Consider the following 26,829-nt stretch of genomic DNA (forward strand, 5'->3'; position numbering starts at 1 on the left):
GCAGTTGACTCGTGCGAAGCGGCTGTGTGAATGGCCGTGGGAGTCCAGGCGAATTTCCGGAGTGACCCGGGCGGGCCTGCGTCGGGGAGGCGGAGGCGCATCTGGGCTCGGCCGCGGTCCGTGAGCCGCAGCGCCGGGGGGCCGCCCGGGACGCGCGCGGCTCGCTCGGGCCGAATCGCGGCGGCCGCCGCGGGGCACATGACTGCGGGCTCAGCCTCCGCCCCGCCCGTTTCCCCGCGCAGCTGCTGGCCGTCGCCTCCCGGGGCTGCGGCGAACCGGGCCGGCGAGCGTCACCGCCCTGCGCGCTCCCTCTCTCGCTCCTGACTAAGCCGGGCCAGCGCCCGACTGCCCGAGCGAGGGAAACCGAAACCGAAGCGGGTCGTCCCCTCCCCGGGCCGCCAGGCAGGCGCGCGGGAGCCGGAGCCCAGCCGCGGAGCCGGGAGCCGCGCGCAGAGCCGGGACCGCGGGCACCTCGGGGTCGCGGGTGTTCAGGCCGCTGCAGCCGCGGCCCCTCCCTCCTTCCTGTCGAGTAGCCGGCCCGCGAGGCCCGGCCCGGGAGCGGCGCGCAAAATGGGCAGGTGCTGCTTCTACACGGTCGGGACGCTGTCCCTGCTCCTGCTGGTGACCAGCGTCACACTGCTGGTGGCTCGGGTTTTCCAGAAGGCCGTGGACCAGACCATCGAGAAGGTGAGGCTGGCGAGGTGTGTGTGTGTGTGTGTGTGTGTGTGTGTGTGTGTGTGTGTGTGTGTGTACGCGCGCGCGCTCCCGTGTTGGGCGGGGGACACTTCCAGCCCACCCTCCGACTGCTGTACCTCCTGCAAAGAACATCTGCACCCCAGCAGACCCTCCCGACGAGAGCCCTCCTTTCCTATTTGTCTTCTCGAGGTTGGTAGGTAAGGGTTCAAGAAGGATGGGGAGGAATAATAGGATAAAATTATGGGTCTAGACTTTTTTTTTTTAAGCTTTCACTTACATTCTATCATTTGCATACCCCTCCACGCCCTCTCTACCCCCCAGTCTCAGCTCGGCCCAAACATATTTCCCACCCACTTCATGAAAAAACAAAACTAAATGAAAAACACCACAGCCCAGGCAGGTTTCTTGGCTGCTTGCTGTGGCCTTTGAAGTGGTGTAGGGCTGTGAATGAGAAGCGGCGTGCGGTCTATTGTGTGCTTGCCTTCCTGGACTGGGCAGGGCAGTCAGCAGAGAGGGCAGGCCTCTGGACTGGGTAACATTTCAGTCCATCAGAGTCTCCGCAGGGTACCTTCCAACTAAGCATGTGGTATCTTGTACCCATCCTCTGTATTGCTTTGTCTCACTTTGGATTCTTGTTCTTCTTAAATTACCATAAACTTCAGGCAAGGATGCATTGAGGTTCTCGAAAGAATCTGAACCTGTCTTTTAGCCTAGATGAGTGGCCTGGAGAGTTGATCATTTCAGAAGACATGTGGGTCATTTGACTTTACCAGTGCTCATTCCTTCTGCCCTTTCACACACATCCACCAATCTGTGTGGAAAGAGGAACAAGAGAGAGTTACTGGGATCACTTTTTCCTTAAAAAAAGAAATAATAATAATTGGAGCAGCCTTTCTTGTTAGCACCGATAACCACAAGTTTAATTTCTGCCACTGGTTTTCACTTGCTGCTGGATGGATTAAAAAAAAAAAAAAAACAGTTTGATCACTGAACTCCCAGTCATGTTGTGTCATCCAGGTGGCAACAGACATGTTCCTTTATTTTTTTTTTAATTTTTTTTTAATATTTATTTATTTTTGAGACAGAGAGAGACAGAGCGTGAACAGGGGAGGGGCAGAGAGAGAGAGGGAGACACACAATCTGAAACAGGCTCCTCTGAGCTGTCAGCACAGAGCCCGATGCGGGCCTCGAACTCACGGACCATGAGATCATGACCTGAGCCGAAGTCGGCCGCTTAACCGACTGAGCCACCCAGGTGCCCCCAGACATGTTCCTTTAATAGAGGTCATGAAAAGCCATCAGTTACTTGAAATCTGGCAGTTAAAGGTAAATTAAAAAAAAAAAAAGTCATGGTAAAGCATAATTTAATTTTAAAGTTTATGTTAAGGAAACATTAAGTTCACATTTTTTATTAAAGTTTACTTATTTATTTTCAGAATGAGAGAGAGAGAGAGAGGGAGGGGCAGAGAGAGAGGAAGAGAGAGAATCCCAAGTAGGGTCTATGCTCTCAGTGCAGAGCACCACATGGGGCTTGATCCCATGAACCATGAGATCATGACCTGAGCCGAAATTAAGAGTCAGACACTTAACCAATGAGCCACTCAGGCACCCCTAAGTGCACATTATTAAGGGAAGATGAAACCCACTGTCTGAGCTTCTCAAAGACCGCTGTTTTCCCTGAGTACCCATGAAGGAAGAAAACTAAACGGCCTCTTTTCTGCTCTTGGCCACCTGTAAATCCATGGCAAGATTGTTTAGGGATATAAACCCTTCCCTGGATGACCAGAGTTAAGCAATGCAATTACAGTCCCTATGTGAATCTTCTTGTGTGGCTTTAAAAGGCTGTTTCAGAAGAGCCCTATGAGAGGAGCTGTCTCCCTGGTGCCTCAGATGTTACCAGCCCTCTGATGCTCTGTGGGTCTCCATTTCATGGACAGGTAGGGAGGTGGCTGTACGGCAGCTTGCCTGGGCCTTGAGTTTGCACTGATACTTGGTGATTGGCTTTTTTATCTGGTTTTCTCTGTGAGGAATGGACTCTGATCAGACTAATAAATCATAGTACAGGGGAAGTGGATTTTCAGAATTGCCCAACCCCGTTAAAGAACACCGTGCAAGGTGGCATATACAATTAAATGACAGGGCTAGTTCCAGTGGACAGGAATGTTGCCAAGTCGGCCAGAGGGCATGCATGACCATCGTTACCATTCTGTTCTCCCCGGTCACCTGCAGTGTGGTGGCCTGGGATAGTGGGACAGAGTAAGGACTCTGCGGTCTACACCCCTAGACATCAGTCCTGGTCCACCATGCTCTAGCTGCATGACCTTGGGCTAGGCTTCCTGATTCTGGGTTTCCCCATCTGTAAATGAGGATAAAAACAACTCACAAAAATAGAGAGGTTGTAGGAATTATTAGGGAAAATGGGTAATTTTCATGGCATATCTTTAGTGCTTTGTAAGTCAGTTTTATTTTTGTTAGAACCCACATGAGCAAAGGAAAAATATATGAGATTTGAAGTCAGACATCCTGTATTCAAATCCTGACCTTACTATTTGCAAGCTTTTTGATTCTGGGCAAGTTACTGAAGTACCATGAGCCTCAATTTCATTTCTTGGGAAAGTAAGGATGTTAGCTATCTTAGGCACAGTGGTGCATTTACCATGAAGCACACAAAGCTTATGCTTGAGGCCCTCACGTGCACAGGCCCTTCCAACAGCCTCCACCTAATTCTGTATCCAAAATTTTCTTTTTTCTTAGGAAGGGTCTCCTCACACTGTATAAGCTTCCCACAAACCCTGCCTCTGTGTGTGCTGTTGTGAGACTGAGGGAGGTCATCTGTGTAAAGCACCCGGGACAGTATCAGGCAGAGGATAGGTGATCAGTTACGGCTGCTGTCATTCTTTCCATTAGTATCATTATGGAACGATTCTTGACCTTAATATAGTTAACTTGACCTTAATATAATGTAATCTAGTCTGATACTCCCAGTTTGGTTTTTTTCGTTTTTTTTTTTTTTTTTTTTTTCATCTTAAGATTTTCCATGCCCTGGGGGCGCCTGGGTGGCGCAGTCGGTTAAGCGTCCGACTTCAGCCAGGTCACGATCTCGCGGTCCGTGAGTTCGAGCCCCGCGTCAGGCTCTGGGCTGATGGCTCGGAGCCTGGAGCCTGTTTCCGATTCTGTGTCTCCCTCTCTCTCTGCCCCTCTCCTGTTCATGCTCTGTCTCTCTGTCCCCAAAAAATAAATAAAAAAATGTTGAAAAAAAAAATTAAAAAAAAAAAAAAAGATTTTCCATGCCCTGACTGGTCTATATCAAAAAAGAAGACAAGAAAGGGGAGAAATTCAAATGAATAGGTTTGGCTAATTGTGAGAAGCAAAGTAACATAATCCCTATTAGAATAATTTGCAGGGAGATTTGAAGATTAAAGGGAGATTTAAATTTTGGCCGGTGAATGGAGTGGAAGGAACCAAGACAATTTGATTCCATTTTTTGTTTATTTTTTGTTTTTGTTTTTGTTTTTTTTTTGAGAGAGAGTGAGAGAGAGAGAGAATGATCCAGGGGAGAGGATCAAAGGGAAAGAGAGAGAGAATCCTAACCAGGCTCCATGCTCATGGAGCCTGACGCAGGACTCAATCCCATGACGCCTGAATTCATGACCTGGGCCAAAATCAAGAGTTGGATGCTCAACCGACTGAACCACCCAGGTGCCCCTGGCTCCATTCTTGGCCTGGCTGGTTACCGCCTTGTATTGAGCAAGCCCTGTAACTCTTTCTGCTTCAGTTTTCTCAATTGCAAAACAGGCACAGTAATGTCTCCCTCGTTGTCTGCTCACACCCACTTCTTAGAGGATATTCTGAGCACTAACCAGGCCTTCTCTCTCAAGCGTTTTGACTTCCTGAAGACAGAGCTTTGCAGAAACCATTTAACCTCTTTTTCCTCCTTGGAACCCGGGAGGGCAGATTTTTACGTTCTGTCTCCTTTGATGACCCCCCTAATTGTCCTGGCACTCAGCACACACCGGTAGGTACACAACAAATGCCTGTTGCCTCACATTTGATCATTGTAGTTGAAAGAGCAGTGTTCTAGGAATCAGCAGAACTTGGTTAACATTCTTTGTTTCTGTCATTATGAAATACTTGGGTGAAGTTGAGAAAGCCCAGTAGCGAATATTGAACCCCTCAAAAAACCTCGGGTTTCTCATTTTGAAATAACACCTGCCTTAGAGTTGTCGCCAGGAGTGAAGTAAAAGGATTGCTGGAAAAAAGCACCTTGCGGAGGGCCCAGATGGTAACATTTGTGACTGTTTTCAGCTATCGTTTTCTCATCTGTGAACTGAAGCTTATGTCGAGAGAAGGTTCCTTCTAGCTCCAGACTTCTGAGATTCTGTGCCTCAGGCGTGTGAGCTTTGTTTAAGAGCAACATTGCAGCTCAGAATATTAAGCTTGCCCTTAGACGCATGGACAGTTTGAACGCCTCCCAGAAATGGGGCTGCAGTGCCAGCCAGAGTCAGGGCTGGTGAAGAAGAAATGGGCTGGCAAGGGAACCAGTGAGAAGAAAAGAGACAGCTCACAGGTTTTCCTTCCTGTGCCCAGGCCAAGGAAGGGTGAAAGCATTCGGTGTCAGGGATGAGATTAACAGGACAAATATACTTATCCTTGGCTGGGACCTGAGGCTCTGGGCAAGCGACATCAGCTAGCCTCTTTTAGGAGCCATGTAACTTGGGAGCCGTTCTGCTGATGCCTCAAAAAATGAGATACGATCACCGTTAAATTAACCAAATAACATTAAAGGTGAATATGTGGGGGTCTTCTTTTTTACAGTTGAATTAGTTAAACATCTTCACGTATGTGTATGTAAAGACAATCACCTGTATCCAATCTTAAAAGGATCTTTCTTGCATCTCCTGAATTGCCTGTTTTCAGGGTTATGACAACTTAGGACCTTAGAATAAGAAAAAACCTTAAGCACCACTTAATCTGTTATTTTACAGTCAAGGAACCTGAGCCCGTGCCAGTTTTTTAAAAAATTTATTTAGCGAGAGGGGGAGAGCAAGCGAGTGCGCGAGAGAAAGCAGGGAAGGGACAGAGAGAGAAGGACAGAGAAAAAGAGAGGGAGAGAGAGAGAGCGTGAGCAGGGGAGGGGCAGAGAAAGGGGGAGAGAGAGAACCCCAAGCAGGCTTCTCACGTCCAATGCAGAGCCCAATGATGGCTCGAACTGATGAACCAGGAGATCACGACCTGAGCCAATATCAAGAGTCAGACCCTCAACTGACTGAGCCACTTGGGCGGCCCCAAGCCTATGTCAGTTTTTAAATATGATGGTGGGTATCAAACTGCCTTTATATTTATGTGCCACTAGAAATGTAAATAACTGACTTATCAGAGGTTGGATGGAGGGGAAGGGGTAGGGTTAGGCATGCAAGCTGGGTCTCCTAAATCACTTTTCCCACCCCAAGCATGAGCATATACTCTGTTGCCTGCAACAGTCCTGATTTATCTACACCTGTTGTCCTGGCGTAATTACTGGCACCCTCTTTTCTTTTAAAAGATCCTTGGTTTGGAGCACCTGGGTGGCTCAGTCAGTTAAGCGTCTGACTTTGGCTCAGGTCCTAATCTCAGGGTTCGTGGGTTCGAGCCCCGCATCTGGCTCTGTGCTGACAGTGTGGAGCCTGGAGCCTGCTTCAGATTCTCTGTCTTCCTCTCTCTCTGCCCCTCTGCTCACATTCTGTCTCTCAAAAATAAACATTAAAAAAATTACAGTTTAAAAGATCCTTGGTTTGGGATACCTGGGTGGCTCAGTCAGTTAAGTGTCCAACTTTTGATTTTGACTCAGGTTATGATCTCATGGTTTGTGAGTTCGAGCCCCACATCAGGCTCTGCACTGGCAGTGTGGAGTCAGCTTGGGATTCTCTCTCTCCCTTTATGCCCCTCCTCCACTAATGTTCTCTTTCTGTGTCTCTCTCTGTCTCTTTCTCTCAAAAATAAATCAACATTAAAAAAAATAAAAGATCCTTGGTCTGGATAATAAGTTCTATCCTCACATACCACATTCTCCTCCACTTCTTAGCAATAAAAGGAGCAAGAAGCTAAGGCCAACTCAAGCTGGCTGCAGAACGGTAATTTTTTTTTTTTTTGTAAAGCTGGAAGAGGAAGCTCCTGGAAGTCTAAGGGTGAGAACCACAGGACAGTAAGGCCTCCTAAGAGTACAGTAGAAACTGGAAAGTTAGCAGGACCCAGACACACTCTGTGTCCCCCCACTGTTCCTCTGGTTGCCCTACCGAATAGTTTCCTCTGTTTACTTGTTGGGCCCGGGCTGTTTACTCATCCAGTGCTCCCTCGGCCCCAACCCCATGTGACACTCCAGCTGCTGGCCTCCCATGGACATGGTTTATCTCTTGGTTTCTCCCTTCCAGATTTGTGACAGAGTAATGTGATTGGCTCAGCACGAGCAGAAATCATAGATCCTTAAACAGAGGCAGTAGTATCCTCGCAAGATTCTTTAACTCTTAAGCAAAATTATCCAACCCCTCCTTGGCTTTTAGAAACATGATCTTGTGATATCAAAATCATATTATGTTTCTTTCAACATCTTACTAATTCATGGTGACCACGAATGCATTCATTATTAATGGCTAAGACAATGGAGTAAACCAGTAGTTGTCATTGTGGTCCCTAGACTCTAGGAATGACATCAAAATCACTTACGGAGTTTAAAAAATACAGATGCAGGGCATGTGGGTGGCTCAGTTAGTTAAGCGTCCGACTTGATTTTGGCTCAGGTCATGATCTCACAAGTAACTGAGATCGAACCCTGTGTGGGCTCTGTGAACCTGCTTGGGATTCTCTCTCTCCCGCTCTCTCTGCCCCTCCACTGTTCATTTGCCTGCACACGTGCTCTCTTTCTCTCTCAAGATAGATAAATAAACATTTAAATAAATAAAGTCAAAATAAAAAATACAGATGCTACCAGCCCTGCTGAATCAGACTCCTTAGGCCTGGCACCCAAGTTGAAAAGCAGACTATGAAGGGGCATCTGGGTGGCTCAGTCAGTTAAGCCTCTGACTTTAGCTCAGGTCATGATCTCACAGTTCGTGGGTTCAAGCCCCACGTTAGGCTCTGTGCTGACAGCTCAGAGCCTGGATCCTGCTTCAGATTCTCTGTCTCCCTCTCTCTCATCCCTCCCCTGTTCATACTCTGTCTCTCTCTCACTCACCCTCTCTCTCAAAAATAAATAAACATTAAAAAAACTAAAAAGTAAAAAGCTAACTATCAAGCCTGTGACTGGTTTGGATGGTGGTTATGGCAGCCCACATCTTCACTCCTCCAGATGGCATTTCCTTTTTTTTTTTAACCTTTGTATTTTATTGTTTATTTTTGTTTATTTTTCTGATAGGAAATACATGCCATTATAAAAAGTCAGATCCAACAAAAATTAATAAAACAAAGATAACTACTGTTAACATATTGTTAATTATTCCATGTTTTTATTTGTGCACACATACTAACAGATATACTTTACAAAAATGAGATGCTTCTGTTCCCACTCTATTTATTCTTAATTTCATCTAGTAAAGTTGACATATAAGAGAGATGATAATTCTAGTTGAGGATATTACTACTAGTGATTACTATTATTCTTCAAGTTTACATTAAAGGAAAGATGGGGGGAGGGGAAGGTTGTTGTTTGTGAGAACCGTTTTTGCTTTCTTGCTTAATAAAGTGCAAGATTTCATTCTGTCAGGCCACAGCAAAGGGGCCATCTGTTCTGCCAGACATTTGCTTGTTTCCTGGGGAAGAATCAGCAGGTGGGATTGTAAGAGCATTAATGAAAACATAGGATGTTGGCCAAGTGACTAGGCATTTATGGCCTGTATCTTCAAGATATGTATATACTATATATACATGGTATACTAAATGAGGGGACCATTTTTCATCAAAACTGGTAACTAGTCAAAAGCAACTGAGGAAAATAAGGCTACTTTTGGTTTTTGCAGTCTATATCTAAAAATATTTACATATATACTTTGGCAGTCATTCATTTATTTAGCAAATATTTACCGAGTGTGGACCATTTGCGAGGCAATGTGCTGGGAGCTGTGGATACAGTAATAAAGTAGACACAGTCCCTACGCTTACAGAATTTATAATCTAATTCAAATTTTTTGGGCTCAGGCCCCTTTACATTCTTAAACTGAAGACCCTAAAGAACTTACATTTGTGTGAGTTATATCTATCAATATTTACAATATTAGAAATTAAAACGGGTAAATTTTTAAAGCACAAGAATACACAAACACGTATTAGCTGTCAGAGAGCAATGACATCATTACATGTCTGGTGACCTCTAGAAAACTGCACTCTACACTCATGAGGGGATGAGCATGAAAAGGGCAACTAATGTCTTAACATTATTAGGAAAATAGTTTTTAACCCTGTGGACCCCCTCAGAGGGTCTTGGGGACCCCCAGGGCCCCTCAGGCCACACTCTGAGAGCTGCTGATCTAGTTTTCATTTAATTAATTATGACAATTTTTAGAATAACTTTAAAAAATCACTTCATATCCCTGTTGTTTCTGTAAGAACAGTTTGGAAACTATGCTATTAATGTCTTCAAACCACCAGGATTTTGTCTAGTGTGTTATACACATGTTCCTTTGGTCTCCACACAAGTCCATGGTTAAAGATGGTAGTTTGGGTCATCAGAGATGCAGGTTCAGCGAATGCCCTGCTTTCCCTGTGTGCTAATCAGACTAGACTAGACCATCAGCATCTCCGTAATTGAATTATTGCATAATTCCCCTCCAGCCTCAGCCCTGCCAGGGATTTTCGAAGGTGGGGGCCCTGCCAGTTTTAGCTTTGTGCCATCGTCCCTACCACCAAGTGCACCGTCACACAAAATGCACGTTCAGTAAATATTACTCGGATGAGTAGAAGGACGAATAGACGAAAATTTACATCTTCGGGGATGATTTCCTTTGCATATTATTGCTCGTGTTGTTCTTCAGCTTCACGCTTTCGTTACGCTCTGTAGACCAGTGGTCATTGATTGCCTCACTATACCTTTAAAATCTAGAAACTTCACCCAAGAACTCAAGTTTCCAACCTCTCTTGAAACATGTGGATGCTGTGCGTGCTAGTCTGTGTTCACAGTCTGAGCAGAATGGGGCTGCCCTTCAGAGGGGACCTCCCTCCTGATTCCCATGGCCCTTCTCATTCCTGTTGGCTCCCTAACTCCGAGGCGCAGGGAAGGTGCCCTTTGTCATCGTGCCTGCCCTGTTGTCTCTCTTAGAGTAGAGAAAAATACCTGTTTGTATCTGAACCTCGTTACCAAAAGAGGAAGGTAAACGAAGGTAAACGAAGGAAAGGAAGGTAAAAGAAGGAAAATGAAAGAGCCCCAGAGGGTCATGTGTTTGGCAAAAATGAAAGCGGGCATATTTCTATGGAGAAATGAGTATCATCGCTAGGGTCTGCCATGCACACTAGTGTGCAAACTCGCATCGTTTCACTCGCCACACCCACCTGGCCCCTTCAGCACTGAGTTTCACCCTCTGTAGAGACAGAGAGGCAGAATACCATTGTTATAATGGTGAGATCACTCTTGCAAGCCTCACTTTAAGAGTAGTTGCTTTTAACACTGTACTTCTGATAATCAACAGTAATGGAAGGGAGAGGAGGCAGAGATAGAAGTAGGTGATGAACGCATCACTTATATCGACTTTGAGAGATACAGTTGCAACCAAACAGGCTGTAAAATAATAAGAGGGGCCCCACAAGTTACACACTGAACCCGGCATGGTTTTCATGGGCCACACTTCTTATGTATTCACGTCTAACATCCTCTTTCTCAGTCACTCCTTCAACCACACCCTCTGCATACACATCTATTTCTCCAATGCCTGGTCCTTTTTTTTTTTTTAAGTATTTATTTATTTATTTAGAGACAGAGCACAAGTGGGGGGAGCGGCAGAGAGAGAGGGAGAGAGACAGAGAATCCCAAGCAGTCTCCACAGAGCCAGCACGGACCCTGATGCGGGGCTCGAACTCACAAAGCTGCGAGATCGTGACCTGAGCCAAAACCAAGAGTCAGATGCTTAACTGACTGAGCCACCCAGGTGCCCCTCACCTGGTCATTTTGATTAAGTTTCCATCTGGTGGCTGCTTTCTCTGTCTTTGGGCTGGCAGTTCTCAACCTTGGTTTCACATTTGTTATTATGTGGAAGCATTTAAAGAGTCCTCCAGCGGGTGTTTGGTAGCAGGAGCTTTTCAGGAAGGCTACCCCATCCTGCTGTCCTGTCTGTCATTTATAGAGTAGCAGCTTCCACATGAACTAACATTTGAATGTCAACTATCAGATCTCATTAGGGGAATTATTACGATTGCAATTAAAGCAAAATGAGTTCATCAGCAGTGACATAAAAAAAAGTCAATGCGTTTGTTCCTGAGTTAAAATAAGGTCAGAGTGGGGCGCCTGGGTGGCGCAGTCGGTTAAGCGTCCGACTTCAGCCAGGTCACGATCTCGCGGTCCGTGAGTTCGAGCCCCGCGTCAGGCTCTGGGCTGATGGCTCAGAGCCTGGAGCCTGTTTCCCATTCTGTGTCTCCCTCTCTCTCTGCCCCTCCCCCGTTCATGCTCTGTCTCTCTCTGTCCCAAAAATAAATAAACGTTGAAAAAAAAAATTAAAAAAAAAAATAAGGTCAGAGAATTAGGGTAGAATGCTAATGGTAGGCTTATTCCTTTTACCTCAACAGAGAATAAGAAAAGGTAAGTAATGGGAATGACTTACATTACTAGGAGAGTCTGGATTGGGTGTGTTTAATTTAACAGAGGAATTTTTATAAATTTTTTTTAACATTTTTATTTAGTTTTGAGAGACAGATAGAGACAGAGCATGAGGGGGGAGAGGCAGAGAGATGTGGGGAACATAGAATCTAAAGTAGGCTCCATGCTCTGAGCTGTCAGCACAGAGCCCGTCATGGGGCTCGAACCCACGAAACCGTGAGATCATGACCTGAACCGAAGTCGGATGTTTAACCGACTGAGGAAGTCAGATGCTTAACCAACTGAGCCACCTAGGCGCCCCTCAGGGAGGAAATTTTTAAAAAACAAAGCAAACCAGCAAACTGGTATTTTGCTATTTGGGGAGTTTTATCAATCTGGAGTCTAGTGAGAATCATTCACATGTTGTTAGGCCAGGTTGCCCATGTTGGCCTGCATTTTCTCTGGGTGAGTTTAGACTGTGTAGATGGTGATGTGGATGCTGAAGTTGTGTCTAATTATTAAGTAGCACTCTGTTGAAAAATCATAAATCCACTTCTGGTCACATCGACTTTCAGCAGCCTGTGGGATGTCCAGGTGGGGATTTTAGGATGGGTCCATACAACAGAGATGATCGAAATAATTTCAGGCAGAAGCCCTTCTTTGGGCTGAATTACTGGGCCTTGCATGTAATTGTCCACTAACTGCTTCATGCATGCCGATTTTGTGTCCTTAGCTAAATTTCTTTGTGAGAACAGGGCCTGTGTCTGTTGGTCATGTAGAAATCTCTCCATATGGGGACACCTGGGTGGTCAGTCGGTTATGCATCCAACTCTTAGATTTCAGCTCAGGTCATGATCTCATGGTTCATAGGTTTGATCCCCGTGTTGCACTCCACGCTGATGGCATACAGCCTGCTTTAGATTCTCTCTCTCTCTCTCTCTCTCTCTCTCTCTCTCTCTCTCTCTCCTTCTCTCTCTCTCTGCCCCCCACCCCTCAAAAATAAATAAATAAACTTAAAAACGTTTTAAAAAGAGGGCGCCTGGGTGGCGCAGTCGGGTAAGCGTCCGACTTCAGCCAGGTCACGATCTCGCGGTCCGTGAGTTCGAGCCCCGCGTCGGGCTCTGGGCTGATGGCTCGGAGCCTGGAGCCTGTTTCCGATTCTGTGTCTCCCTCTCTCTCTGCCCCTCCCCCGTTCATGCTCTGTCTCTCTCTGTCCCAAAAATAAATAAACGTTGAAAAAAAAATTATAAAAAAAAATTAAAAAAAATTAAAAAATAAAAAAAAATTTTAAAAAGAAAGAAATCTCTCCATATATACATATTGGCTAATTAGCTGAAAATAAGTTTTTCAGTTTAAATGATTAATTTGGTTGTTGAGACTACAGATTCACCACACAACTCAATAATCCTTCCAATATTTCTTTAGGTAGTAGTACTACAATACTATGTGTAAAAAAAAAAAAATTCATCATGTTCTACTTGGCTAAAATTTATAAGCAATATCCAAAGTCACATTGTAAAACTGGTTTAGGACCTTACATTGATGTTTAGCGTAACTGGAAAACTCAGTTGATTACAGGGTTTGCCTGGTAACTGTCACAGCCCCAGCAAAATCGTCAGTGAGGAAGAGCAGTTGTTCCCAAGCCACAGCTTTATGTCTAAATTGTGCAAAGGGCTCCTCAGGGGAACTGGTTTGTTGCATTGGGCAGAATTAATGACTTCTTGTGCCAAACATTCTCCAGGCTTGAGGTTAAGGTTATTACTTGTTGGTTTCTGAGTCCTTCCTTTGCAGAGCAAGCTCCCGGGAGTATACAGTTGAATGCCCTGAGGATCTGGTGTAGAAACTAGAAGCGTAAGGTCAAAATGAAGCCCCCGTCTGGACCATTCTAGAGCAGGAGGTTGAGGTGCTTTTGGGGGACTCTTAGCATGAACGGTGGAGAAGCTACCTGGACATAAGGAGCTCAGCTCCCCCTTCCTCAGTCCCTCACTGTCTGTTCCAGCCCCGGGAGTTTACATGACTTCGCACAGCTGCCCTAGTTTCCTTTCCTCCAGAGGGAAGGCCTGACTCCCCAGGAACGTCTCAGAGTCTACGTGAGGGCCTCTCCATAGTTTCACTGTCTCCCTGAGGTAGGGCTGCTGGGTAAAATACAGGATGCCTAGTCAAATTTCAATTTCAGATAAGCAATGAATAATATTTTAGTGAGTATGTGTCATGCCATGTTTTGATTCACTTCAGTGTATCAGTTGTTGACATCTTGCCGTATTTACTTCATCTCTCTCTGATATACTCTTTCTTAAATTATTTGAATATAAGTTGCAGACATCACAATGCTTTGTTCCTGAATCCTTCAGCATGTATCACCTATGAATTAAAGTACTTTGTGACACAACCCTGGGCTTTGCAGACCCACAGACCTGGACTTGACTTACTGGCTCCGTGAACTTGGGATAGCCAGTGCCACCATTTCCTTGTCTGAAAAATGGGAATTCTTGTCTTGCAGGGTTAGCATAAGGCTTAGATGATGGCATAAAGCTCTAGCACAGCCCCCTGACTCCTAGAGATCCAGTAAATAGTAGCTGGCCATTGTGGTAATGGTACCCGAGCTGAATGTCAGGGAAGAAGATAAAAATGAAGAAGGTAACGATAAAGTCGCAACTGTTTTGGAGCAGCTGTGTGTGTGAACTTCCCTCTGCTCTTGCATTTCCCTCCTCCTTCCCTACTTGGTCTGCGTATACAGACACACACACACAACATGCAGCCCACTGTGGGACTGGCAGGGATTCCTTGACACACACCTAGCAATGGAGTGGACAAAAAGAGACACGTTAAAGGTACAGGAAAAGCCAACACTCTTGAGGGCACGATTTGAAAGGAATTAAAGGTGGCGTGAGACCTGGCTTGAGTGTGGACTCAGCTGAGAGTGGCCGGGGGGGGGGGGGGGGGGAGGGGGTGATGGCAATAGGGGTGGAGGCAAGACACAGATGGTGAGGAGAACCCCAGGTCGAAACAGAATCTGCCATCAACGTGAGTCTGGCAGGCTGTCAAGGATCGCTTTCATTGTTAGGCTTTGTATTTGCTTTGTTTAGTTAAGGACTCCCGTGTACTAAATGTTTATTTCTATCTCAAAACTGCCTTAGTCGACTTGAGATTTGGAGGAACAAGTTCAAGTCAGACTGTTATAAAAACAGCCAGTTTTACCCTCTTTTCTGGAAAGGATTGTGCCCTCCTTTCTGGAAACTCTTCTTCTTGTCTTTGGATTTTTGGTTGCCTAAGAGCTGGATGCAAACCAAAGAAGATAAACTCAGGGAGTTAACCCATGTGTCAATTCATGCTGGCTCTTTTGAGGTTCATAATTCTGAGGTGATTTTCTTTTCTTTAATAAATAAGTGAGATCACGAGCCCTTTCTCACTCTGAAAGTCTTCACACACTGGGTGCTTGTCAGGATAAGTTAGCAAGGAATACAGTGTGCTAAATCAGCCATCCTGGCAATAATAGGGAAAGAAACACTGTGAGGCTGAGCGTGGGGGATGGCGGCTCTTGGAGCTTTTGTGGGAGCCCTGACCACAGCTGATGAGGCATCAGCTTCGCCTTTGTTTTGCAAGGACAGAGGGAGAGGCTAGATGAAGTAGGTTCTCTGTGGATCCACGCCTCCTTTCCTTTGGGGCCTATTAGTGACATTTTATAGAATCTGAGTTTCTCAGATTTTCATTAAAAAAAATAAGGGAATAATTATTTTTCTGCTTCTAGAAGTATTTTATTTCTGTTGTAAAAAATCCCAATGCAGAAAAACGTAACAGAGAGAATGGAAGACGCCTTGTAATCCCGTCCCATAGAGATGTGTGCGATTAGATGTTTAGTGTGGATGTTTTGAGATTTTGACGGTAATTAAAATATTGAAACTTTAAAATTAACTGTATTTTACCGCACTGACATTTTCATGTTTGAATTTTATCTGCTAGTCTTGTCCACACATTGTCTTTTTCCGTTTAGCATAGATCATGAGCATGTTTCTTATTTCTGTATAGTCTTCCTAATTTTAATGGTTGCTTTCTACTCCAACCTGTGAATTATCATAATTTACTAAACCATTCTTTTCCGTTTGACATTTTGGTTATTTCTGATTTTATGCTAATTCCTCGTTGTCTCAACCTAAACCGAATTAAAGATAGCGCTGGAAGAGAGGATCATGACTAAAGACTTCCTGCGTGGTTTCTTTTCTCTTTCATTTTTTAACATTCAGCAGATTAATGGGAGTGACATGATTCCTTTTTTAATTAATTTATTCTTTTTTTGTTAAACTTTTTTTATTTTTTTCATTTTTTCATTTTTTAAATGTTTATTTCTGAGAGAGTGCACACTCAAGCAGGGGAGGGGCAGAGAGGGGGGGACAGAGGATCCCAAGTTGGTTCCATGCCGACAGCACAGAGCCTGACGTGGGGCTCGAACCCACGAACTGCGAGATCATGACCTGAGCCCAAGTCAGACTCTTCACTGACTGAGCCACCCAGGTGCCCCTCCTTTTTTGTTTTAAATCAAGACGTGGAACCCTCCCATCCCCACTCAAGATGGCAATAATCAGGATCACAGTTACCATTCATTGAGCATTTTGAGGTGGACTGAGATAAGCTCTCTGCTGAAATCTCATTTAATCCTTACAATCATCCTAGCCAAGCCCTCATTCCCATTTGTGCCCATGTAACCTTCTAAAACACCTCTTGCCTGTGTCAACGCAAAATAGGCAGCATGGCCCAATAATTATTGCCACATTAAAAAACAAATGCAGCCTAGGTAAAGAAAGACTATTTGAAAGGACTAGTGCAGTAGGAGGCAGGAGATGTGCGTTTGGGAGATCTTTTCCCATCTGAGAAGGAGAGTAACAAGGCTGGGAAGGAGAGAAACTTAACCAAATTTGGTTCACAAGCATTTTTTCCTCACCTTTATTGAGGTATGGTTGACAAGTAAACCATGACAAGTATGAGTTGTGTAAGTTGTGTAAATTGTTTATATATTTTGGATACTAACCTCCTATCAGATATCTTGCAAATCTCTTCTCCTATTCAGTAGGTTGCCTTTTTTGTTCTATTGTGGTTTCCTTAGCTGTGCAGAAGCTTTTAATCTTGGTGCAGTCTCAGTAGTTTATTTTTGCTTTTGTTCCCCTTGCCTGAGGAGACATATCTAGAAAAAAAAATGTTGCTTTGGCTGATGTCAGAGAAATTGTTGCCTGTGTTCTCTTCTAAGATTTATATGGTTTTAGGTCTCACAATTAAGGTCTTTAATCCATTCTGAGTTGATTTTTGTATTTGGTGTTAGAAAGCAAAATGAGTGAAGGGGAGTGGGAAATACTGACTTCCAGTTAGGAATGAATAAGCCATGGGAAAAAATCATGGCAATAAAAAGCAGAGGGAAGATAGTCAGTGATATTGTAATAGTGTTGTATGGTGACAGATGGTAGCTACACTTGTGAAGATAGCATTATGAATAAACTTATTGAATCACTATGTTGTACACCTGAAAGTAATGTAACATTGTGTGTCAACTATACTCAAGAAATTTTAACTGTATACATTTAAGGTGTACTACATGATGTTTTGAATAATGTATGCATTGTGAAATGATTATTATAATACTAATTAACATATCCTATCACCTCAGTGTGTGTGTGTGTGTGTGTGTGTGTGGTGAGAACACTTGAGATCTATTCTCTTAGCAAATTTCAAGCATACAATAAAGTATTATTAGCCATAGTCAGCATGCTGTACATTAATAGGCATTTTGTTCCTATTGATCAGTGGGAACCTGTGATTCAACTAATCAATAATGAGGCAAAAACTGGGAATGTGGAGGGTCTGAGTCTGGCCTTTTCTAGGGATAAACAGTGAGGGGAATCTTAGCTAAGTCCTATGGAAGAGTGTTTCTTTGCAGGAAGCCATTTCTTGGAACACAAAAGAGGGGTAGGTTCCTGAACCATTTACTGCTTTCCAGGAGCACTAGGCTCTGGTAAAATTCAACGTTACCAGGAGCTCAGGTTTAGAGTGAGTCCTAGGGTGGGAGGCTGACTCCATCTCCTACTAGCAAACCTTAGGCATTCCCCTAACCTTTGAGCTTTGGTCTCCAGAAGTGTAAAAACAGGGGAAATGATTTTCACTTTGTAGGTTATTAAGGGAGATTACATGAAATAAAGGGCAATATTGTGCCTGGCTCTCGATAATGCTCTGCAGCTCAGAAATCTTCCATGGCTCCCCATTGTATATCAGATGAAATCTAGGCTCCTATGACCCCAACCTACCTCTAAATGAGTCTCTCTACTCCTTATAAAACCATATGCAGTCACACCTAACACTGTCCCCTCTCTGTATGTTTTATTTTCTCATTCTCCACATTCACTACCTTTCTGATTAAGCGGAGGATTCCAGGAGAGATGGACACGGAACAGGCAGGGAGGAAGGATAGTTGAATCAACTCTGGCTGTCCATAAGGTGTCTATGACCTCCCTCTGCTTGCTAAATTTTTATTTTTTCTCCCCGGCTCATTTTAAGGACTGCCTTTCTCCATCTCAGGTCATAGAATCCACTATGTGAACACTCGCGAGACTGTTGTCTGGTATAGTCACTGGCCATGTATCACGTGCTACTTCATGCTGTCGGTTAAGTTGCATGTGTGTGTCAATACTCCCCTAAGTGGAGGCCAAGCTCCTGGCATGCAGAAACCATATCTGTGTTGATGGATATCTCTGACCATGCCTAGCACATACATAGTGTTTTGAGGACTTGCATTCATAGTTCTATCCTTTCCAAGAACCACCATGGGTATAGCACTGGTTTAAATAGGTTTTAGGAAAGGGGGGTCATGGAAGGACACAGATTTTTTTTCTTTCCACCCACAAAAGGAACTGGCTGTACTTAGCTCTTTAGGGTACTGGATTACTGAGAAGATACACAAACTGATAAGGATTAGATCTCTCATGATTATGTGATTCTAACAACACTATTGCTTTCTGGTATCTGAAGGTGACAACCACTTCCTCTGGTATACTTTAAAGGCTCTTTGGATTTGTAGCTAGAGAGCTGCTGTTACGAGGCTTGGCACTTGTAACGCTTGTGACTTTGCATTTGACCGCTTGTCAAATACGGGCAATTGCCTCCTGGTACCCCTCTGCACCCCTCTCCACCCCTTCTGCACCCCTCTGATTGCCTCCTAGCAAGTTCTTCTCACCTAGCCTTTTATAAGTAAAGATGATGGAAGCTGGTGTCTAAGTTTTCTAGAACTGTATTTTGTTGATTGAACTAATGTTTCTTCAAGAACTGCACTGTTCTAGACACTGTGGGGAAGACTAAAGGGGGAGAAAAGGACCCATTTTTGTAGGTTAGCACCTTCTATTTTAAAAAGCTAACAGTTAACTTCGTACATGACCATATTGAATAGACACACTTCCCTTCCCATTTTTGCTTGCTGATATGGCCTGCTTCATGTTGATTCCTGTTAACTTCAGTTTTTACAAGATGTTTTCTGACCTGGCCCCTTTTTTCCTATGAAATTCCTATGTAATGTGTTTTGGGGTTCAAAGAAGGAGATGATCCATCCAGTGAAAGGGGTATTACTCAAGGAATTCACAGAGGAGAGGACATTATTGCCTTGCCCTATTCTGGAAATTTATGGGCAAGAAAAAGAGGTCCTTATTTAATGAAGCCAGACAACTTAAATATCTATCCTCTAGAAGAGAAATAAATTGTTTGTATGTTAGATTTCTCGTAGTTAACATATTAGTTTTCGGTAGGTTAAATTCATGTTACTAAGCTGTTTCTGGAAGCTATATGTGTACTTTATGGTGGAGAAACTCTACCGTATATCTTGTATAACTAAAATGGGTAGTATATTTATAACAGTTGTTATTTTATTTTTGTTTTTTTTTAATGTTATACGCAGAAGTAGGGTTGGAAGGTAGAGAAGAGCCACCCGGGATTCCAGACCTAGCTCTGACATTAAGGAGCTGAATGAGCTTCCGCACACCCCCTTACCCTTCCAGAACCCCCATGTCACCCCTTCTCGACCTCAGCACCCTTTTCAGTTCTGGTGTTCTCTCGCTCTCTGAGCCTGACTCTTCAGATAACTAGGACTCCGGTTTAGGAGATAAGATAAAAGACCACAAGCGTTTTAAAAGATTGCCTGAAGTGACTGATTCAGCTGCTCAGGTGCCGGGCAGAGGAAGATCAGTGCATTCAGGGCAGGTGGTGAGGGCTTCTCCAAGGAGAGTCCGAGCTGAATCCAGGAAGTTGGAGGATAGGAGTTTCATGGTTTGTCTTTAAATTTTTCTGTCTCATCAAGCTGATCTCTTCTCAGCAAATCAGTACTGGTAGTAAAGGCCAAAAATATTTCAATAATGTGTTGTTTGAGTAGAAATCTGATGATTAGACATTTTCAATGGATGCCAAACCACAAATAATCTCCAGTTCCATGGCATGGCCAACTCACGGATGTACATTTACTTTCAGCCCTCCAGATCACCAGCTTTGCTTTGATGAACTTAGGTTTAATGCATTCATTTATCCTAGAGCCACTTTGTTTTGTCCTGCAGAGATAATTGAGATTTTTTTTTTTTTTTTTTTTTGAGAGGGAGAGACCAGGAGCAGGGGAGGGACAGAGAGAGAGAACAGAGAGAATCCCAAGCAGGCTCTGCACTGTCCGTGTAGAGCCCAATGCAGGGCTCCAACTCACACACCATGAGATCATGACCTGAGCCGATACCAAGAATTGGACAGTGAACCGACTGAGCCACCCAAGCGCCACAAGATATTTTCTATTTATAATAGAGCAATATAACTAAGTTTCCTTGCAACATTCCTTCTATTAAATTGTGGCCTGGACTAATAAAATTTGTCATTCTGGGGGTGCCTGGGTGGCTCAGTCGGTTAAGCGTTAGACTTGGGCTCAGGTCATGATCTCGCGGTTTGTGTGTTCAGCTCCGCATCAGGCTCTGTGCTGACAGCTCGGAGCCTGGAGCCTGCTTCCGATTCTGTGTCTCCCTCTCTCTCTGCCCCTCCCCCACTCATGCTCTGTCTCTGTCTCTCTCAAAAATAAATGAACATTAAATTTTTTCTTTTAAATAATAAAAATTTTAAAAATAAAATAAAAAACTAAAATTGACATTCTTTTGTGTGCTGTGTCACAGTACATTTTAGCATGTGGTATCTAACATGTTTTGAAGCCAGTCCCTTTGTCTGTTGTCACTCAAAGCCTCACTGCCAGAGGTGACCTCAGAGAATGCTTCTCTTGCAGTCTAGTCTTATTGTTTCACTGCTGGCCTTGCATTGTCTGTGTCATTTGATCTCATTTTCCTCTTTTGATCTTCTTTAAAAATTGTTTTCAATATCAATTTCTTAGTGGTTATAAAAAATTTGGAAAATACCAAAATTCATCAAGGAGAAAATAACAGTGATCCAGATTCCCAACATTCAAGAGTTAATGACTGTTCATATTTCAGGTTGTTTATTCTCAGTCTGTCCCTTTATCTTTCTTGTGTACTTCAATACTTTTTACTGTAAAAAATGCTGATTTTCCTCCATTAACAAGTTGAGGACTGTTAGGACCTCAACCTACTAACAGTAGGTTTCTGTCTCTTAACCTTGGCCACTGTATTAATCAGGCTTCTGTTGCAGTGCTCCATAACAGACAATTTTCAAATCTCAGTGTCTTGTAACAGTGACATTTATTTCACACTCTTGGTGTGCCCCATGGCTGTAGTTTGAGGTTGGCTGGCCCAGCTGAACTGGGCTGGACTCCAGGTTTCATGTCTGGTCAACACATCACCATTTTAGGTGAAGGATCAACAACTACCTGAAGCATGCTTTTCTCTTGGCAAAGGTGGTTAGTGGAAACTTGCCATGCTTTTTAAGGCCTTAGCTCAAAATTTGGGTATTCCCATCCCACCCACATTTCATTGGTGAAATCAAGTCACTTGGCCAAGCCTGAAGTCAATAGGGTGGAGAAGACTACTCTTCCCAGAGGGAGCCAAGGTTTATTAGGTTGCTAGGGTTTCTGTAACAGATACCACAGACTGGGTGACATGAACAGCACAAGTTCATTGTCTCCCAGTTCTGGGTGCTAGAAGTCTAAGATGAAGGCATCAGTAAGGTTGATTCTTTGGAGGCCTCTCTCCTTGACTTGGAGGTGTTGTCTTCTTCCTGTATCTCCACATGGTCTCTCCTTTGTATTTAGTCCTAATCTCTTCTTCTTATAAGGACATCAGTTATATTGATTACAGCCCACCCTCATGACCCCATTTAACCTGAAATTTCTCTTTAAAGACTCTATTTCCAAATGCAGTCACATTCTGAGATACTAGGCGTTAGGATTTCAATATATGAATTTGGGAGGGGGCCCATAACACATGGTAAGGGTGGGAAACGCAGGAAGGATTGTAGATAAGAAACTCTAAGCAGTTAACATCAGTAAAGCTCAGCTTCCTAATCTTTAAAATGGGTTTGCTAGGGATTGAATGAGAAAATTCACATAAAGCCCCTACTGGTGAAGATGGTAAGGATGGGTACGGTTCTATATCACCTGAAAGAACCAAATCCAGCCTTCTTGGTCCTATTGCCTTGTTGTACCATATGGGCAAGCTACCTTCCACAGCAGTGTATAGTCAGTGGAATCTTCATAATAAAGTCAGTAGGACTTTTGGGTACTCAACCTATGACCTTGGTTTTGCTAACACCATTTCTACCTATGAGCTATGGCTACCACCTTTCCTTTGCCCCAAATATTTATTGAAGACCTTTAATGGCTTCATAGGGCTGTGGGCTTCATATTGACCTAAGACATGGCCCTCCTTCTAAGGGACTACAGTTGAATGCCTATGAAAATAAGTGAGCCAGGAGGTCAGAGCAGGGAGTGACCCTCTCTCTGCCTCTATGTTCAAAGCCAACTGCCTCACACAATCTCTTTTTGGTTTTCTTCCCCAGAATATTGTATTAAGGAATGGTTCCGAGACCTTTGATTCCTGGAAGAAGCCCCCTCTGCCTGTGTATGCCCAGTTCTATTTCTTCAATGTCACCAATCCAGAGGAGATCCTCAGAGGGGAGACTCCCCGGTTAGAAGAAGTGGGGCCATATACTTACAGGTGAGTCCTGACCACATCCCTGCCATACCAACCAGAAATATGGAGTGGCTCCACTGTGGCCTGAGTCCACATCTCTTCCTACGAGCCTCCTCTGTGTGCTGGGTGGGGAGTGCAGGTTTTGGTTAAATTTGTCTGAATGCTGCTGATATTTGGCACATGACTATGACACCTCAGTAGAGAGTGACTGTATGGACTAGGGCCACTCTCAGCCTGTTAGTTTAGAAATGCAGATGCTTCTTCCTGAGCTGGCAGAAGGTGGTTATTGAGCCATGAAGAGCTATTCCCTATCCCCAACCCTTTTAAGGTTGTCCCTTGATTCTCTTTGATGACTTTTAAGGCCTTTGTCTGTCTCCCTCCCCCACGTACAATTTTAGACCAGGTTCTAGAACTCATGGTTGGTCTGTAGACAGGCCTTTCTTGTGTCTTATTCATTCCTTTCCCCACTGGTCCTGGGTATGAGATAACCAACTGTCAGGGTGGGTTAGAGTCTTTGGCAGTGACCACGAGCTCCGAACACTGGGGAAGTAGGAGAACTACTTTAATCATATTTTAGAAGGTTAATAGGGGGAAGTACTCTGGGATCTTAGGGTTAGAGCATTTTCCCTATCGTTGCAATACCCCTCTCCCCCACGTCCCCGCCCCCCTCAATAATCTTTCCAACAAAGTTTCTCCTTACCACATTTAAGAAAAAATAGTAGAGGGGAGTGCCTGGCTGGCTCAGTAAGTAGGGCATGTGACTCTTGATCTCAGGGTTATGAGTTAGAGCCGCATGTTGGGTGTAGAAATTACTAAAAAAAATAATAATAATAAATTTTTAAAATAACGGAGGCAGCAGATAGCAAGATCTTTTTTTGTGTGTGGAACTGCTAAATGGTAAAAAAAATGCCTCAAAATTCTGTTGTAATCTATTGCTCAATAAATGGTTGCTGACTAATTTATATTATGAATCAGTGCTACTCCCTGTGCAAGAATTCAGAGATAAAAATCTTGGTCCCTGCCTCAGGTGCTCATGGTCTAGCTCTGGAGTCGAATGCCTGTTTTGACTCACAGCAGCCACTTACTTACTAGTGTTTTGCACCTCGTTTTCCTCATCTGGAGATAAAAATAGGACATCCACCACAGGATTGTTATCAGGGTTAAATGAGCCAATGAGTCAGTATTGTTAAAGTGCTTAGATTAATGCCTAGCACATAATTAGTGCTAAGTAAGTGTTTGATATGATTATTAGTCTTTGCGGATTGTCTTAGTCTGTATAAATCAATATCCTGATTTGTAACGATGACGATGAACTTGTCATATAAAGGAATTTTAAGTTAAGAAAAAAAGGGAGGATGGGCACCTGGGTGGTTCCGTAGGTTAAGCATCTGACTCTTGATTTGGGCTCCGGTCGTGATCTCATGGTCATGAGATCAAGCCCGGGGTTGGTTTCTGCGCGGAGTGTGGAGTGTGCTTAAATTTCTCTGTCTCCCTCTCCCTCTCCCTCTGCCCCTCTCCCCCTCTCACACGTGCATGCTCTCTGTCTCTCTTTTAAATTAATTAATTAATTAATTAATTAAATAAATAAATAAATAAAATTTTTAAAGAGGAATCTTAAATAAATACTTGGGTCTTCACTTTAAAAATTTTTTTGTATGGGTTTAATACCTAAAGAAACGGTGTACTGGGTAGAGCAGGTCATGTTTCAGGCTGTCCTGCCTGGGGATAATTGGCAGTTGTGCTAGAGATAGGATCTGAGTGTCCTGTTTATCTGTTTTATCGTTTTGCAATTTTCACCATTTTTTATTGTGATTAAAAGAAAATAATATAAATGCATCATAAGTGTGCAGTTCAGTAGAGTTGCGTATATTTTTATACTGTTGTGCAACAAATCTCTCGAACTTTTCGTCTTGCAAAACTGGAACTCTGTACCCTTTAAATAACTCCCCTCCCCCTGTGTCCCAATCCCTAGGAACCACCATTCAACTTTGTTTCTATGAATTTCACTGCCTTAGATGCCTCATATGAATGGAACCATTCAGTATTTGTCTTTTTGCTTTTTTATTTTTTCACCAATTTTTTTAAGGTCGGGGGGGGGGGAAACTGCCTCCATGTAAGAATGAACTCACCTGAGAACTAAAGAAAATCCTAACGATTTTCCCTCTGGGTCTCCTGGACCTGTTCCTATGCTCATTATCCTCATCTGAGAAAAAGACATGCATTCTCATCACACTGCACCCAAAGAAACCCAATACTCCATTAAAATGTCTTCTGGGCCTTGTGTCTGCTAGCTTAATATGCTGTTGTAAGTGTGGTCATGGGACAAATAAATCCTAGAAGTAAAACAGTCTCTGATTGTTACCATACTCCCTCCATGTTCCCATTTTATTTTTTTTTTAAGGTTATTTATTTTGAGAGAGAGAGAGAGAGAGCAAGAGGGGCAGAGAGAGAGAGAAAGAGAGAAAGAGAATCCCAAGCAGGCTCTGTGCTGTCACAGCGCAGAGCCGGGTGAGGGGCTTGAACTCACGAACTGTGAGATCATGACCTGAGCCGAAGCCAAGAGTTGGACGCTTAACCCACTGAACCACCCAGGCACCCCCATGTTCCCATTTTAGAGGGACCAAGAATTACTCGTGAGAAAAGCTCAGGAACATCTTATAGGGGGGTTCATAACCCAGGATGCACAGATTCCTAAGGGGTCCATGGATAGAATTCAAAGTGGTCTGTGACTTGGGTAGGAAAAAAATTATAATTTATTTTCACTAACCCCTCACTAAAATTTAGAATTTCCTTTGAGTATAAATGTAGGCAACAAACCACAGTGGCGTAAGCAGTACCCATGGCTTCATCAGGAACGGAAACACAGATATTGTTGCGTCTCATGATAGCTGTTGCCCAAGATACCGTTCATTTTCATAAATACTTCAAAATTACAGTAATTGTTAGACTTGCTGCTGCATCTTATTTAAAGTATCAATAAAGAAGCATGGTATGTTACCATATCACAGATTTTTTAAATGATACCTGTATTTTCAGCAATTGGTTTCCTTTGTGATCCCGAGAATTTTGTTCTCTGTATGTAAAAACATTCATCTGAGAAAGGGTCGATAGACTTTACCAGACCGCCACAGGGAAGATCAAGAACGCTGAGAGCAGAGCCAGTAGTTTGGAAGGCAGGTTGGTCACTCATTGATTGTTTCATATTTGCTCCTGAGTTTGCCTTCCTGTGGTTTTTCTCCCTGCCCTGGTCGCTCTTCGATTCCACTGCCGAGGTGATTTCCCAAAGGAAAGCCTGGCATTCCCTTCCCTTCCCTACTCAGTCAGGGTCCTAGTGACTCTTCCTGTATGAGGTATCAGGCCTGAGCAATCTGGCTCCTTGTGTATGTCTAGCTTCTTTGTTGTGTTTTAATTTTAACTTAATGTTTTGTCACTCTCAACCTCGGATTTTATACTCTAACCAGAGCTGTCCAGCAGAAATTTACTATAGGCCACATAGGTAATAGAAAATTTTCTAGCAGTCACATTTTAAAAGGGTGAAATTAATTTTAATATTTCATTTACCCCAATGCGATCCCAAACGGTGTCATTTCAACATGTAATCAATATCCAGAATTATTAATGAGATCATTTATATTCTTTTCTTTCCCCCCATGTTAAGTCTTTGTAATGTGTAGCACATCTAATCTTGGACTAGCCACGTTTTGAGTGTGTAACAGCCACATGTGGCTGGAGGCTACCATATTGGACAGCACAGTTCTAACTGTATTCCGGTTGTTTGTAAGTGCCCAGACACACGGCTGTGCCATTATGTGCAGTTCCCTCAGTCAAGAATGAATTCCCTACCACTTCTTTCAGCTCTTTGGTGCTGCTTCCTGAGACTATGGATGAGCTCTCCCTGGTATATGTGTCGGTTACAAAGTGACTAAATGCATTTTAACAATTGGTTACATATTTGTCTTTCTTCCCAATGTACTGAAAGCTCCAGGAGGGGCAGAAACCAAGTCTTTCTTCTCAGAAAATCACGTGCCTGGTGAATATTTGTGAAACAAGTGAATGGAACATCCTCAGCCATGGCTTAAATCCTTAGGACGCAAGAGGAGAAATTGTTCAAATCCACAGAATGCAGGTAGCTCAGCTGGGACCACAGGACTTAATCATGGAAGCCCAGGAGGCAAGGACAGGTTCAAGAAAGAGGAACAGGGTCTTGGAAATGAATGGCTTGGTTTAGGAACAGATGCTCGCATGTGCCGTGCAAACTGCTGGGTGTTCTCCTCAGGGTTGAGTGGGTCC

General features: G+C 43.7%; 1 protein-coding gene across 1 annotated transcript in view; it reads left to right on the forward strand.

The window, feature by feature from the left end:
* The first annotated feature begins 270 nt into the window (after positions 1-270).
* SCARB2 (scavenger receptor class B member 2) overlaps positions 271-26,829 on the forward strand; it is a 76,545-nt gene continuing 49,986 nt past the window's right edge. Inside the window, exons 1-2 of the mRNA XM_030313647.1 lie at positions 271-687; positions 22,406-22,563. Of these exons, the coding sequence (XP_030169507.1) occupies positions 571-687; positions 22,406-22,563 (275 nt within the window). The 5' untranslated portion in view covers positions 271-570. The remainder of the gene's footprint in view (positions 688-22,405; positions 22,564-26,829) is intronic.

Source organism: Lynx canadensis, chromosome B1 (assembly GCF_007474595.2).
Source record: "Lynx canadensis isolate LIC74 chromosome B1, mLynCan4.pri.v2, whole genome shotgun sequence".
Classification (NCBI taxonomy): Eukaryota; Metazoa; Chordata; class Mammalia; order Carnivora; family Felidae; genus Lynx; species Lynx canadensis.